The 16,357-nt window shown below is 44.5% G+C and overlaps 1 protein-coding gene across 6 annotated transcripts in view; it reads left to right on the forward strand.

The window, feature by feature from the left end:
* LOC140396552 (dedicator of cytokinesis protein 4-like) overlaps positions 1–16,357 on the forward strand; it is a 458,932-nt gene that overhangs the window by 254,360 nt on the left and 188,215 nt on the right. For all 6 annotated transcript variants that reach the window (XM_072485296.1, XM_072485300.1, XM_072485297.1 and 3 more), the window contains exons 15-21: positions 2,563–2,725; positions 7,439–7,545; positions 10,098–10,251; positions 12,802–12,899; positions 13,009–13,092; positions 13,741–13,841; positions 15,183–15,264. In XM_072485296.1, coding sequence (XP_072341397.1) covers positions 2,563–2,725; positions 7,439–7,545; positions 10,098–10,251; positions 12,802–12,899; positions 13,009–13,092; positions 13,741–13,841; positions 15,183–15,264 — 789 coding nt within the window. The remainder of the gene's footprint in view (positions 1–2,562; positions 2,726–7,438; positions 7,546–10,097; positions 10,252–12,801; positions 12,900–13,008; positions 13,093–13,740; positions 13,842–15,182; positions 15,265–16,357) is intronic.

The following is a 16,357-nucleotide window of genomic DNA, read 5'->3' on the forward strand; positions in this document are numbered from 1 at the left end:
ACCCTTTATTCCTTTACTCTTCAAAATTCTATCTATATTTATCTTGAAAACATTCAACGAAGGAGCCTCAACTGGGCAGTGAATTCCATGGATTCACAACCCTTTGGGTGAAGAAGTTCCTCCTAAACTCAGTCCTAAATCTACTTCCCCTCATTTTGAGGCTATGCCCCCTAGTTCTGCTTTCACCCACCAGTGGAAACAACCTCCCCGCATCAATCCTATCTATTCCCTTCATAATTTTATATGTTTCTATAAGATTCCCCCTCATCCTTCTAAATTCCAACGAGTACAGTCCCAGTCTACTCAACCTCTCCTTGTAATCCAACCCCTTCAGCTCTGGGATTAACCTAGTGAATCTCCTCTCTCTCTCTGCACAACCTCCACCGCCAGTACGTCCTTTCTCAGGTAAGGAGACCAAAACTACACACAAACTCCAGGTGTGGCCTCACTAAACCGTATACAATTGCAGCATAACCTCCCAAGTCTTAAACTCCATCCCTCTAGCAATGAAGGACAAAACTCCATTTGCTTTCTTAATCACCTGTAAACTACCTTTTTACAACTCATGCACTATGGCACTCGGGTCCCTCTGCACAGCAGCATGTTTTAATATTTTATCATTCAAATAATAATCCCTTTTGTTGCTATTCCTACCAAAATGGATAACCTCACATTTGCCAACCTTGTATTCCATCTACCAGACCCTAGCCCATTCACTTAAACATCTTTGGGATGTGGGGGCGAATCCCATGCAAACATGGGGAGAATGTACAAACTTCACACGGACCCAGGGCCGGGATCGAACCTGGGACCTCGGCGCCGTGAGGCAATCACTTATGTTTAAGTAATGGGGTGCCATTGACAGTTTTCCAAACCAGGGATTCAATCCCTGAACCAAGACAGTCTTGAAAGATCGTGATGGGGCTGTTTAGCACAGGGCTAAATCGCTGGCTTTGAAAACAGGCCAGCAGCACGGTTCAATTCCCGTAACAGCCTCCCCGAACAGGCGCCGGAATGTGGCGACTAGGGGCTTTTCACAGTGACTTCATTGAAGCCTACTTGTGACAATAAGCAATTTTCATTTCATTTCATTTCATTCAATTTCCTCTCCTACTTTTAATACCTTGGGGTGGAAATCATTAGAACCTGGCAATTTGTCTATACTTAATGCGTTTCTCCATGTTTTTACTTCTGTTGAACCCGATTTTCACCTGGATTTAGTTTTCCTTGTATTTTATCCTCGTCCTCTTTTGAGAAGACCGATACAAAGTAGCTATTTAGTAATTTCCTCATTCCCAATTGCACCATCGTCTACATCTGTGATTAAAGGACCCACATTAGTCTTCAACATCCTATGGGGTGGCACAGTGGTTAGCACTGCTGCCTCACAGCGCCAGGAACCCGGGTTCAATTCCGGCCTTGGGTGACTGTCTTTGTGGAGTTTGCACATTCTCCTCATGTTTACATAGGTTTCCTCCAGGTGATTCGGTTTCCTTCCAGTCCGAAGATGAGCAGGTTAGGTGGATTGGCCATGCTAAATTGCCCGGTGGTGTCCAAAAAGAGAAGGTGGGGCTCCTGGGATACAGAGATAGGTTGGGGGCATGGGCCTTGGTTGGATGCCCTTTTGAGAGGGTCGGTGCAGACTTGATGGGCTGAATGGCCTCCTTCACTGTTATGATTCTAGATCCTCTTTATTATAATATATTTGTGAAAGCCTTTAATGTTGTCTTTCCTATTCTGCACAAGCTTTTCTTATATTTCCTCCCCACAGCTCTTGCTGCATTCTTTGGATGCCTTTGCTGTTCTTTATATTTCTCTCAGTCCATGTGGAGCTCCACTGTCCTTTGCCTTCCTATAATCCTTACCCTTTAGTTTTTTTCCACACTTGCGTTGCTAACCGAGGTTGCTTAATTTCACAGCCAGAGCTCTGATCCTCCAGAATGGACAGATCTTGTATCCTACCAAATGCATTATTGAAAGTCTGTTCAATTGTTGTCAATTCCTACCTCATTCCTACAATGGCAGCCTTGTCTAAATAATATGTCTTGATTCATGACTCTCTCGAGCCCCTCAAAATTATCTCTCAAGCTATCAAATTCGATCACATTATGATCGCCGTTTGATGGGTGTTCCCTTGCTGTTGAACCATTGACTAATTCAGACTTATTACTCTATATTAAACCCATAATGGAGGTCAAGTTCTCGCAAGCTTTTGTTCCCACTCTGATATATTTTTAATAATGTATGTTTCTGAACTTGTCCTCTATTTCATTTGTTCATTTTTGATCGATGTGATCTCTGTTGCAAAATTCTCTCATGTAAAAAGGTTAACCACAAATAGACACTGATAAAATTTGAAGAATTTTTCTATTTAAGTAAAGTATCAGGAGAATATGCGTTTCATGTCTGTCAGATCAGATGCTGTCTGCAATCGCTTTCCTATCATTACGTCTGTTTTATACTCTGAACTCTCCTGCAGTTTATTAGATTGTGTTCTGATTAGTGCAAAAATATAGAAGCAGCATAATTGCTTGACCTTCGCTGTTTCCCTTCCTCTTGCAGGACTGCATTTCACTGGGATCTGGAGAAACTCCAGTGAGCGAACATCACTCCTTTGTGCTTTATCACAACAATAGTCCCAGATGGGCTGAGCTGCTGAAGCTTCCTATTCCTGTGGATAAATTTAGGGGTGCACATGTCCGCCTGGAATTCAGGCACTGTTCCAGTAAGCATCATTATTACATCATTGACGTACGCACTGAAAGCTCTGTATGAATAGCTGGATTCTACAATCCTGTCTGAACTGCAAGTCTAAAATTTTAAGAAAGCTTGTCAGATGTGATGTAGACAGCCGACTGAGGATTAATTTGAAACTGAGTTATGATTTTATAGATCTCTGCCCATGTCTATTTTTACCCCATCTCTCAGATGTATAGCAAAATCACAGCTTCTGGCTGTTATTCCAGTTATTGCCAAAACATTGCAGTGTAATTACTAAAACGTGGAAGAGAGTAATATTTAATAGAAGATTATTTTCTATATCTGTTAATGGATTAATGGTTTGAGCTGAATTTTTTAACACAGTGCTTCGACAGAAACCAGAGTTTGACCAGACTCAAAAACAGGGATAAATGTAAAAACAAAAAATGCCCCGCATAAATGAGGAGCTCGTCATTTGAAGCATGCTGAGCCAATTGGGTTATTTTGGGTTACTTCTCAAAAGAAAAGATTTAGCAGTGTAAACTGTTTTCAGGTTACTCCACTCCTTTTGAAATGAAAAGCAGCAGACAAAATGTCGCTTGCTCATGTGGGCTCTGCATTCCTAGAAATCTCTTCATCATTAAGGCTGGCGAAGGATAAATGTTTACCGTTGGTAAATTGTGGGCAAAAACGTAGGTGATTTTTTTTTTTAATGCTAAATTTACGTGCACCTCTTTCCCTGTTGCGTTGCCATGGATTTTCTTCTGAATTAAAAAAAAAAATGGGTAATGACTGGATTGAATTCCCTGCCTGCGTGGCGATGATTCCACATCACATTTACATGGCGTTTTCGGGAGGAGGAGGGGCAATCTGGTTGGCACTTGGTAGAGATATTCAAATTCTATTTTCGGAATACCTCTTTTTTTTTTTTCAACACTCCAAATTTAAATTAGGGCTTCATCCCATGATCTGGAATGTGCTGATTTCATAAAGAATATCAGACCTTAAGCTAATCGTGCAGCTGGCAATAGCTTAGATCACAAATAGGTGATGCTCCTCTCCCTACCAAGTGGAAACAAGATGATTGGCAGTTTATTTATACATACATATAGATCATCAGTGCATTTAGGTCATGTGTTCCTTTCCATCACAGTGTGGGTGGTACTATACCCAGCCCCACGTTAACCCTTTCTATTCCAGGCCCTTTAACTATACCTCTCCCAAGTTCTTATCCAACATATTTCCAGTGCGTTCCTGTTTACGAGACTTGCTTATATTATTTCTACGACCTGCTGCATGGTGGCAGAGCAGTTAGCACTGCTACCTCGCAGCACCAGGGACCCTGGTTCAGTTCCAGCCTTCGGTGATTGTCTGTGTGGAGTTTGCATATTCTCCCCTGTGTCTGCATGGGTTCCCTCCCACAGTCCAAAGATGTACAGGTGAGGTGGATTGGCCATGCTAAATTGCCCCTTCGTGTCCAGGGATGTGCAGGTTAGGCTATGGGGTGGGGTGGGAGGAGTGGACCTGGATGGAGTGCTCTTTCGGAGGGTCGGTTCAGACTCGACGATTCGCCTCAATTCATCGGAACAAGTAAACCACCACAATGAGGAAGGATCTGCCATTGAAGATAAACAAATCAATGCCAACCACTCCTGCTGGCTGGTAACTGTGTGGGGAGAAAGGAGCTTCCTTTGGCCTTGCTTATGTAGCATGCATACCTGGCAGTTTGTTTTCATGTCATAAACTGCCCTTGAAAAGCCTGTGCCGCCCTGCATTTGATATTGTCCACGTGTCCCTAGTGTTTTCTTTGATGTATCTCAAGCTGAATGATCAGCATCTCTTTGTATATCAGCTTCTGCTGTTAATAAACCAAGTCTTCATGTTACTGCCACTCACTCTGTGCTGTGGCCACCCCTGTTGATCGTCATGGCAGACGCAGGCACACTCCTTATCTCGTGTTTGTTCCTGTTGAATTGGCTGGAATTTTCCTGTGGTACCCGGCACCTGCCTCCTCATCAATTGGGAGTACGATTCCAGCTCCTCGATCAGTTTGCCATCCTGTTTTGTTTGACGGTTCACTTTGGCCTTGGGAAGTGTGTCCGTCATTGTTCGTGTTTTTTTTCTCCCTGAATGTACACCAACTTGTACACAAACCTCATGAGATAGGGACAGAATATCTGGATTCTGGGGGAGCATCTTTGTCGCTCCTTATTCAGCAGCAAGACCCCAGTGGCTTATGTTTCTATTATCGACCTGTAGGCTGATAATGTGTGAGGGGTAGGGATAGAGTAGACAGGAGGGACCTGTTTCCCTTCGCAGAGAGTTCAAAAACCAGGCGTCATAGATTCAAGCTAAGTGGCAGAAGGATGAGCGGGGACATGAGGAGAAGCTTTTTAAGCAGAGGGTGGTGGGTGTCTGGAATTCGCCCTTGAGTTGGTGGTGGAGGCAGAGACCCAAAACTCCTTTTAATAAACGCCTGCATCTGCACCATAAGTGCTGTAAGCTGCCGAGCCGTGGGCCATGTGCATGAATATGGGATTGGAAAGGTCACCTGGGTGTCTTTGGACCAGCATGGACCTCTTCTGTGCTGCTTTATTTCTATGGTTCTAAGGGGTTCTGCAAATTGTCCCAGATTGAGTAAAACCTTTGCAAACTGCTGTCACCATACCCAGGAACCTCTCAGGATAGTGTTGGGAACCCACTGAAAGCTTTTCTGTTCTGTTGGTTCTACCCTGATAGATTTGTCGGTAATGATGTGTCCTAAGAACCTAATGGAGGTCTTGGATAATTTGTATTTCTCATTCAGGGTCAGCCCTGCTTCCTGCTAGTGTTCGAGGACCATTGTGAACCTTTTGTCATGTCCTGCCACTGTTGTGCCATGGACCTAAACCTCACCCATATGTCAGATGACACCCTCTGGGCCTTGCAAAATGGACACCAACATGCGCGGAAAGCTGTCCGGTGTTGGGGTGATTCCAAACCGTAAGCGGGTGAGGCAGAATCTGCCAAAGGGTGTTCAGCGATCTGGACTTTTCAAGCAGTGGAACTTGCTAAAAGCCATTGTTCACTTTGAGCTACAATTAGTCAGGCTGTTGTCCACCGAGGTCATTGGGTGGACTTGTCTCTCTCCAGAACTTTGCTGAGCTGTGTTAAGTTGACACTGAAACAAAGGGACCTGTTAGCCTTTGTTACCAAGACAATCCCGCAATACCAGTAGGTTCACTGAGTGATGGGGGAGCTGACTTCCCATTTTTGTCATCTTTCCCAGATGTCGCTGCTCTTGTATCATTTTCTGTGATGTGAACAGGCACATGGGTTTAGCTTCTCCCCTCCGTATAATCCTGCATTTGGTCTTCAGTCACCCCAATCCGGTGAAGCGTTTCGGGAACTCCTTTATCAATTTGTAATCAGGCCCTTTGCTGGTTCATTTTGTTAATTTTCTGCGGGAGGTTAAGACCTTTCAGCTTACAAAGGAACATCTTGGTTGTGGACGACAAACTGGATCACTCATATCCTTTCGTCTTTGTACCCGAGCGTCCTTTCACTGGGAATTTGATGTTGTCTCAGTTTTGTAGGTGACATCAGCTGTTGGGTCGCCAGCCAAAGTTCATTCTCTGGGTGGATGGTGACGATGCTTTTACGATTCTGCGTCCTCTTGTTGTGGTCCCTCGACCGTGTGAATTATCTGGGGATTATCTGTGAATCTGTTAGCTTTGCACAGCTTTCCGAGGTTGCTTGTTGGTTGCAATTAAAACATTGCTGACAGCAGGACAATGATCATGCCTGTGAGATCACTCGGCCCCATGTTGGGGGCTGCATCAGACCGAGCACCTGGTCTTTCTCGGAGAGACTTCAGAACTGAGGAAACACCAGCAGAAAAAAACAGGTTAGAACCAATATCTGGTCTTTCTAGGAAGCAGTTCAGTTCAGCCTCAATGAAAAAACTGCAGTTATAAACAACACCTGCTCAAAGAAGAGTTACTGGACCGTGAAAAGCTCTAAAAACCAACCAAGTTTAGCCTTCCTTTGAAATAGCCTGGAGCTGTCAATCAGGAGGCTTGTAAATGGTAATGAGCCGTGAATTGAATGTAAACAATGCAATTCCAAGCTTTTAAGCTCCTCAGCAAGCCCAGAGGTTGAGAAAGTTAAAGGGGAATGAAATTGAATGTGATAAAAGAACTTCAAAGTTTTCCAACATATCAAAGGGAAGACTTTCACCCTCATCTAACAGATCTTTGAACTTGACATGCTGGGAGAGACAACAACGGTTTGAAGGCTACAGAGTGAAGACTTTTACCTTCATCTGACAGATCATTGAAATGGACATGCAAAAAGGGCGTGGAGGGGTGAATGCCTGGAGGCCGCTGCATTCAACTTTAATTTTGCCAATGAGATTTAAATGAGTTAGCAAGATGTGCGCTGGGCACAAGGTGGCCCAAGAATCACCCCCCATATCTAAATCCTGGGGAATAACAAAATGGATCAAAAGCTAGGTGCCAATTTAAACATCAGTACCAGCCTTGAGGAAAGGAAAGAATGCTGAAGTGTTTTAAAACCAATTTGAGAACCTAAAGCCTCTCCGAACGGTTAGACCATAAGACCTTAATTTTTTACTATTCTCGAAATACACCTGAAAGTTAAGATGCAATTCTAATTTAGTTTTTTTTTTTGCCCGCTACCTGGCCTTTAGATTGCAGACCTTCACAATAGCTCTTATTAACTCCGGTTTTGTTCCTAGCAAAGGAAAAAGGCGAAAAAAAGCTTTTTGGATTCTCCTTTGTTCCACTGATGCAAGAAGATGGCAGAACATTGCCAGATGGCATTCATGAACTGATAGTCCACAAGGTAATTGCAGTTGTGTATAATTGAATCAGTAAGCACTCTACTTGTAATCAGACTAAAGTTGCATCACTTCTGTATGAGCGATGCTCCTCGGTGCTCAGATTCTGTTGTGTCCAAAAACACAATTGAAATGCTGATAAAAATGAAACTGAATGGACAATGTAACAATTTTGGAGTATATCCTGACCACTGAATTTAGAAGGAAAATCATTGATAGTTGAGATTTATGTACAAGGTTGCTCTCTATATATTTCCAGATAGCAGTAAACATACAATGTGATTCTGGGTTATATTGGGACAGGGGCAGGAAAAAGAAGTGATGTTCCTGTGAAAGACACTGGTTTGACACTATGGTTTGACACTATGCAGAGCACTGCATGCATTGATAACATAAGGAAAATTTTATTGCTGCAATGGTGCACCAAAAAGTTACCAGGATGCTGCAAGTCTCGGGTATCTTAACGAAGAGAGAATATTGAGGAAGGTGAGCTTATTCTTGCTGGACAGAATATTTGAACAAGCATATTATGTTTGGCAAGGCATTGTTTAATGAGAAGCAAACCAAATCAGCCTGAAAGGGAGTGGCAGACCTGCCTGGCAACTTCCTTAAAACTAAATGGGTTGGCAGGAACTCTATTTTCTCAACACCTGGGACAGGTAGGGTCTGGAAATGCACTCATTACGACATGGGCACCCACGGCTCCACATAAATTATGTGCCACTGACCTAATTCTTTAGACGGCTCAGTGCTAGAGGGTGCCATCGGGCGCAATCCCAGCATAACAGGCAGGATTGTGTCCTCCACATTTTGGCTTCTGTGTCCCAGTATCAGTCACATTGACCTGTGGCCAAGAATGGGATTGCAAAGTGGTTAATGCTACATTACTGATCACTTCACACACTCAGTTACACGATTCCCAACCTATCCATTTAATCAATTTCAAAAACACCTATACCACTGATAGCGATGTCTAAATGTTTTTTAAAAACATTTTCTTTGAAAATTTTCATTTATAACAAACAAACATATCAAACACATCCAAGTATGCAATTGTATCTATCATAATAATAGATATAAATAAAATGCATCTTTGAACTGAAAATCCAAGAAATGGATTAGAATGTGCACTTGTGATAACCATGGTAACAATGTGATCAGTTTTCACAGTTGTGACAGATGCGGTAATAGAATTATAGCCTAAAATACCCTTTGTAACCCGGGGATGGTGGTGGTCCATATTCGTCCACACGACTTTGGACATGGCCTCGAAAAAGGTGCTCCCCAGAATCTGCTGAGCTTGGGACAGCACCAGAACATGTGAAAACTCCTTCTCCCTTGGGTGGTTGAACCTCCATGGGTTTAAACCACCCCCCCCCTCACCAATACCATCGGGGCCCTTTCTGGGACCCTGCTATTCATGCTGTACCGTCCCCTTGGGTCAGTCAGCGAATTTGTCGCTGTAAAGGCACGTCCTTTTGTTAAATAGTATGGCCACCCTCCTCGCCCTTGTGTGGAAGCACACCTGCTATGTCTGTCCCACGCAGCCTTTCCTTACCCTCAGTTGGTCCTTCTCTATGACTTGGGCTCTTGAAGAGAGACTACGTCAGCCCTCAGGCTTTTGTCAATGAGTGAAGACTCATCTCGGTCTCCACCAACCTTGTGACCTCTGCCTCGAGCGAAGCGATCTGCTCGTCCTGGTTGGTTGCCACTTTATCCTGGTCTCGAACCATCGCTTCTTGGCCCTCCAGTCTCCGCTTCACTCTATCCATTGCTTGTGGGGCCAGCATGGCCTCAATTGCCGACTTCATTGCTGGCATGAGGTCCTCTTTTGCCATCTCTCTCTGTCTTTGGAGTTCTGTGGAGATCAACTCCCATCAGCTTCTCTGTCGCCGACTGGGTCAACGTTGGCAGCCCTGCTGGGTTCAAGTTCAGGTCTGTGTTGCCATACACGTCCCCCTGTTCTGGGGTTGTGGTCTTTATTTATTTGCTTTTACTGGCCTTGCGGCCTGGCTGCTGGCTCACTGGCATCTCAATTGGGCAGGTTCTAGCTGGGGGTTCGGTTGGTTCACTTTTCCCTATTTTGGGTGCCCGTTCGGGTTAAAAAGACCCAAAGATTAGGGTGGCATGCCGCACAGTGGTTAGCACTGGGAGTGTGGCGCTGAGGACCCGGATTCTAAACCCGGCCCTGGGTCACTGTCCGTGTGGAGTTTGCACATTTTCCCCATGTCTGCGTGGATTTCATCCCACAACCCAAAGATGTGCCGGTTCGGTGGATTGGCCACACTAAATTGCCCCTTAATTGGAAAAAAATATATAATAATTGGGTACTCTAAATTTATTTTAAAAAAGACCCAAAGATATGTTTCCAGGCGAGATGCACCTTTCGTGCGACTGCTCAGCTCCCGCCCATCACTGGAAGTCGCTGCTATGTACAGACATGTAGCAGATACGCAGTCTGCATGGCTATGGCGATGCAGTTTGACAACAGTGCAATGATGATATAACATTTTGTCTTGGCAAAGACTGGTAAAACTTACAAATTTTTATTTTGCAGTGTGAAGAAAACACCAACTTTCAGGATCCCACTTGCTACCTCAAACTTCAGTATTGTAAAGGGAATCTCCATGGCAACAGTCAGCCAGTCAAAGCTTCCAAGGAGACTTTTTGGATCTCATCTTTCCTGTGCTCTACAAAGCTCACTCAGAATGGTAAGGAAATGGAGTAAATGTACTTTCTGCTTTAAGTTCTTGAGTTGGGCTGTGTTTGGTGCCCTGTTTCACATTGGAAAGGGAGATGGTGCTGTTGAGGATGCGTCGAGAACTTGGGACTCCCAAGTTATGTCACGTGGTTTGCAGAACTGAAGGTATTTTCATTGTTAAAAGGATGTTTAAACATTTGAACAGGGCAGCATGTTGGTGCAGTGGTGAGCACTGTTGCATCACGGCACCAAGGTCCCAGGTTCGATTCCGGGTCACTGTCCGTGTGGAGTTTGCACATTCTCCCCATGTCTGCATGGATTTCACCCCACAACCCAAAGATATGCAGGCTAGGTGGATTGGCCACACTAAATTGCCCTTACTTGGAAAAAATGAATTGGGTACTCTAAATTTAAAAAATAAATTATTAAAAAAAACATTCCAACAGATCCAAGTGATCAGGTTTACCTGCCTATACATTGTTTAATATTAGTACTTGGAAAACTAAATGACTCAGTCATTTGTCACAAAATATACTAGTAGAAATCCTTCTGTTCTTGGATACTGAAAAAGACTATTATGCTCTTTAGGATGTATTCCCAGACAGTAACGCATTGTGCGTTATTATGCGTGGATTCCTCTGGATGCTCCATATGATCATTTTTGTGATTAGGCTACTGGTGGATGATAGAATCATAGCATTTACAGTGCAGAAGGAGGCCATTTGGCCCATCGATTTTGCATTGTCCCTTGGAAAGAGCACCCTACTTAAGCCCATGCCTTCACTCTACCCCCATAACCCAGTAACCCCACCTAACCTTTTTCGACATGAAAGGCAATTGGGTATGGCCAATCCACTTAACGTACACATCTTTGGACTGTGGGTGGAAACCGGAGCACCCGGAGGAAACCCACGCAGACACTGGGAGAAAATGCAAACTGAGGCTTGACTTGAAACCCTGGTCGCTGGAGCTGTGAGGCGGCAGTGCTAACCACTGTGTCACCATGCCACCCTGGATCTGGAAAGGCCCATTCCCTTGCTGCCCTGAGAAGATGGTGGTAAGCCACCTTATTGAAGCAATGAAGTCTTTGTGGCGGTGGTGCTCCCTCAATGGTCATAGGTAGAGAACTGTTGTACAGTGATAATGAACGGATCCTGATAGATGCCTATGGCAGGATGGTCTGGTTTGGAGAGGAACTTGGAAATAATAGGCTGGATTCTCCGGTTGCCGCGCCGAAATTACGTTCGGCGACCTGCCTGAGAATCCGTGTTCCTGACCAAATCGGGGGCGGTGTTGCTTTCACGATGCTCTGCCCCCTCCAAAGTGATGGGCAATCGGGTATCGACGGACTCAGGATGTTGCCTGAGGCCCACCCCCTGATGCTCCACCTCCGACCGGCCAAGTTCCCGACGGCATGGGACACGTGGTCTCACTCGTCGGGAGCTCGGTGTGGCGGCTGTGGACTCGGAGCCACCACAGTTTCTTAATCCTGCCCTTTATGTCCTTTGACATCCATGGTTCTCTGGTCTTTATGGGAACATGTTTTGCCCTGTACACTCGTTATCACCTTCTTGAAGGCCTCCTACTGCTCTCACACACTTTTCTTATCTGCAAGTATCTGTTCCAGTCCACTTGGCTCAAATCTTATCTCAGTAAAATTAGCCTTTCCCCAGTTGAACTCTTATTCCTGGTTTATCCTTTTCCATAACTATCCTAAATCTAACTGAATTATGGTCACTATCTCCAAAATGCTCCAAAGTCAGTGTGTGTGGAGTCTGTCTGTTTTCTGGAGGCTCCATGACCTTTGAAAGGGGCGGCATAAAGGCAAGACCATGCTGGTGACCCAAACACTTGGGAGGCCATACCCCAGGAACTCTTGGCCATCGAGTACTTTTACGTTATACTGCCCATTCTGATGAAGCCTCCATTTAGAGGCCCCTGTGGGGTGTTGAGAGTTCAGGGCCAGCAGCATCGCTATCTCACCTGCCTTCCTTCGGGCAGTGAGCTCGGAGGTAGCCAATTAGGAGGCCGAGGTCTCTTCTGAGAATGTCACTTTACCAGCCTAGCTCCTGGTAAAGTGCGGGTTTGGGAAGTTTTCCTGACATCGGAGTCCAGAAGCCCACAGTAAAATCCTCTCCATTGTTACATTCCTCACTCTAATTTGGTTTATTTTTAACAACGTAAGTTGAATTTTGCCAACAAGCAAAGCCAGTTGTTCCGGTGCTGGTTGGGTTTGTCGCGTGGGTATTCAACGTCTACATCCTAACTCTGTTGAAGGATCATATGAAAAGTTACAGCTTCATCTTTCCCTTTCCACAGCTGCTGCCTGAACTAAGTATTTCCAGCACTTTGTTTTACTTGCTGCCTATAAAAGCTGTTTGTCCATATATATATTTAAGCAACACTTAGTCTACTCACACACTTTTGGTTTGAAAGTAGAAACCAAATTTTGATTTCAGATGCTGCAATTATACAATGATTTCAGTCCTGTAGCGTTATATTGTTTCATAGTTCAACTTTTAAAACATTTACTTACCTTTTTTAACATTCTGTTTTTTAGGCGATTTACTAGATTTTCTGAAATGGAGAGCCCACCCGGAAAGAATATGTGACATCCTCTCAAAATTCAAAGATATCGATGGTGCGGAAATAGTTAAGGTAGAAAACTTTGTGCCATTTGATACATTCCCAGCGTATTATGTAAAATGGCCTTTGATTTGCTGGGAAGATCAGTGATTCTAAATTCTCACTTGAATTCCTTTTGTAGTTTCTGCAAGATACATTGGATGCATTGTTTGGAATTTTGGATGAAAATCCACAGAAATATGGATTGAAGGTTTTTGATTCATTGGTGAGTATCTTTGCTATTACACTTTTGGAGCAACTACCTGAGGTGATGTACAGCAGTGATCTGACGACAAGATTATTGAATGTGGATTAATGATCCTCCTGTGTTTTAAACTGGAATTTAATTTGAAAGCTATTTGCCATCAATTTTTAAAGATAAATTCCAATTCTCTTCTCTTTTTTGGAGGAAAGTAAATTTTAAGTGGTATATGTAATTATATTTTATTGCTCTTCTCCTTCACCTATTGGGGCACTTTTTGTTGCACTTTCAACTAGTCAACATCCATTCACCCGAACTAGTGCATTTCTTGACTGATTACATTGTCCTTTTGAGTAATTTAATCTTACCATTTTAATTTGCAGATACCAAATGTTCCGAACAATTTTCCAATTTACTGAGGTCTATCCCCACTGAAATGAAAAAATGAAAATCGCTTATTGTCATAAGTAGGCTTCAAATGAAGTTACTGTGAAAAGCCCCTAGTCGCCACATTCCGTCGCCTGTTCAGGGAGGCTGGTACGGGAATTGAGCCGTGCTGCTGGCCTGCCTTGGTCTGCTTTAAAAGCCAGCTATTTAGCCCAGTGTGCTAAACCAGCCCCTGCAATATGTTTGTAAGAACATTCTTGTCTGAAATACAATTGTCTATTCCAGGTTCATATCATCAATTTGCTGCAGGACATCAAGTTTCAGCATTTTAAGCCAGTCATGGATACGTATATAGAGAGCCATTTTGCAGGAGCATTGGCTTACAGGTACTGTCCAGTGGAATTTCATCCTATTTCTCAGTGTGTTGCACTTTCTCTGTGTTCCTTGTATTTGAAGAATACTGTTCAATGTTCCTAACAAATTCTTACCTCTCGTGAATTAGAAAGGAATTCCCCGTTTGAATAGTCCAGCAACTCTAATTTACCAGTAAAATCTACGTAAAGTGTTGTCCGCTTCATGGTCGGGCATTTTTCATACTGTGGTTGCCTAAACTGTTCAATCTTCCTTGTGCTTGGAAACCTTCCCTTTGTACATTGCTGATAGTTTGAGAGTGGTGGCGCCAGCATTGTGCATGCATTGCTTCTAATGAAATTAGCAAGCCAGCCAAAGATGCTGTGAAACTTCATTGTTTCTGCATTGGCGTAGTCCAATCTGTAGATGGAACAAGATTGTGGCAAGCAGCACGAGTTGATGGTTGTGATTGCAACCTCGTACATCGTGCTTTACTGGTGCCCCAAAGTACCTGAAGTGTGAAAGGCCTGCACCTGATGTGTTGACCTGCAAAAACATTATTGTTGGCTTAACCTTATCACAGTGCGGCCTCAATAATCTCTTCTAGCCAACTCGCAATCAAAGTCAAAAATTGCCACAATTTCAACAAACATATTCTGATATCCTCGAAACTCACCACATAATCATAGTTCATTATAGCTGTGTTTAAAAGGTGTTGGTGAGAGCAATATTCCAGCCTTCCCAGTTAAGATTATCTATCAGTGAACATAGCAATTATATAGCTGGAATGTTAAGAATACGTCCAAGCTCTGTACATTAGTGAAGGTGAATTCACATCCATAATTCCTACATAGCACAGTGGTTAGCACTGCTGCCTCACGGCACCAGGACCTGAGTCCGATTGCAACCTCAGGTGACTGTCTGTGTGGAGTTTGCACATTCTTCCCCTGTCTGAGTGGGTTTCCTCCGGGTGCTCCGGTTCCTCCCACAGTCCAAAGATGTACAAATTAGTTGGATTGGCATGCTAAATTTCCCCTAGGTGGGATTACAGGGATAGGGCAGGGATTGGGCCTAGGAAGGGCTGCTCATTCGGAGTGTTGGTGCAGACCCGCTGGGCCGAATGGCCTCCTTCTCTGTCGGGATTCCATGATTCTGCATATTACAAGCACCAAATTGAGACCACTCTTTTCTAAATAAAGGTGAAGAAAATTGGAGCAAATGTTAGCACAGGCTGTTCTTGAAAGCATCATAGCATTGGTTTGAGAAGATTAATAATGGAGAAAAAGGAACAGTGACTGACCTTACCTGTCCCATTAAGGAGAAAAAATGTCTTTTTATGAACTGTATTCATTTACTGTGCATTTTCCTTGCTATAGGGACCTTATAAAAGTACTAAAAAGGTACATTGATCGGTCAATAGAAGCCGAACGACAAGAGCATATTCAGGATGTGCTGAGGGTAAGCGTTTGTATCCACCAATTAATGTTACTTTTAAAAATGAGCTTATTAAAGTCTTTACAGCTAGATTTCAACCTCTTATTTTCCTACAGTATTGAACCTTTGGGATGTACTTCACTATAAGCATTGCACGGTTGAATACTTGTCGTATGTGCCAGTGAGATAATCACTATAATGGTTCAGGGAAACATATGTTAAACTCCTATAAAACCCAAGGGTCCAGATTTTTAGGTCATAAATGTGAGGCTATCAATGCTCACTATTACTAAACAATAAATTGGCAACAACTTCTGTTCCACAACTTAAATGCAAACACCAGAAATTTGCTGTTGGAGATGATATTCTTGAAGGCATGTAAAAATAAGTAATTTTTTAATAGTTTTCTTTGTCTCTTTTTATCTCTTTCTTAAACCCATCTTTCTTTCCTGCTTTCGCTTTCTGTACAAGACTTTACATTGGATTAAATATTCAAACTTCCATTCGCTGGTTTAGACTGCATGGCCGGGATTCTCCCGGAATCGGCGGGGTGGCCCGTACCCGCGCCAAAGAGCGGCGTGTACCACTCCAGCATCGGGCCGCCCGGAAGTTGCGGAATCCTCCGCACTTCCGGGGGCTAGGCTGCGCAGGAGCGATTGGCGCCGTGCCAACAGGTGCCGAAGGGCCTCCGCCGGGCGGCGCAAGTTGGCGCATGCGCAGGACTGCCGGCGTGTTCTGACGCCTGCGCAGAACCGCTGGTGTGTTTCCTGCGCATGCGCAGGGGGTTTCTTCTCCGCACCGGCCATGGCGGAGTTTTACACAGGCCGGCACGGAGGGAAAGAGTGCCCCCATTGCACAGGCCCGCCCGCAGATCGGTGGGCCCCGGTCACGGGCCAGGCCACCGTGGGGCCTGACCCCCCCCCCCCCCCCCCCGCCGCCCCGAGGGCTCCGCTAGTCGCCCTCCAAGCCAGGTCCCGCCGTGATGGACCATGTCTACTTCAAGCCGGCGGGACTGGCCGAAAAGGGGCAGCCGCTCGGCCCATCGGGGTCCAGAGAATTGCCAGGGGGTCGCTGCCAAAGGCCCCCGACCGGCGCGGCGTGATCCCCGCCCCCGCCC

The sequence above is a fragment of the Scyliorhinus torazame genome, chromosome 19 (genome assembly GCF_047496885.1).
Source record: "Scyliorhinus torazame isolate Kashiwa2021f chromosome 19, sScyTor2.1, whole genome shotgun sequence".
Lineage (NCBI taxonomy): Eukaryota > Metazoa > Chordata > Chondrichthyes > Carcharhiniformes > Scyliorhinidae > Scyliorhinus > Scyliorhinus torazame.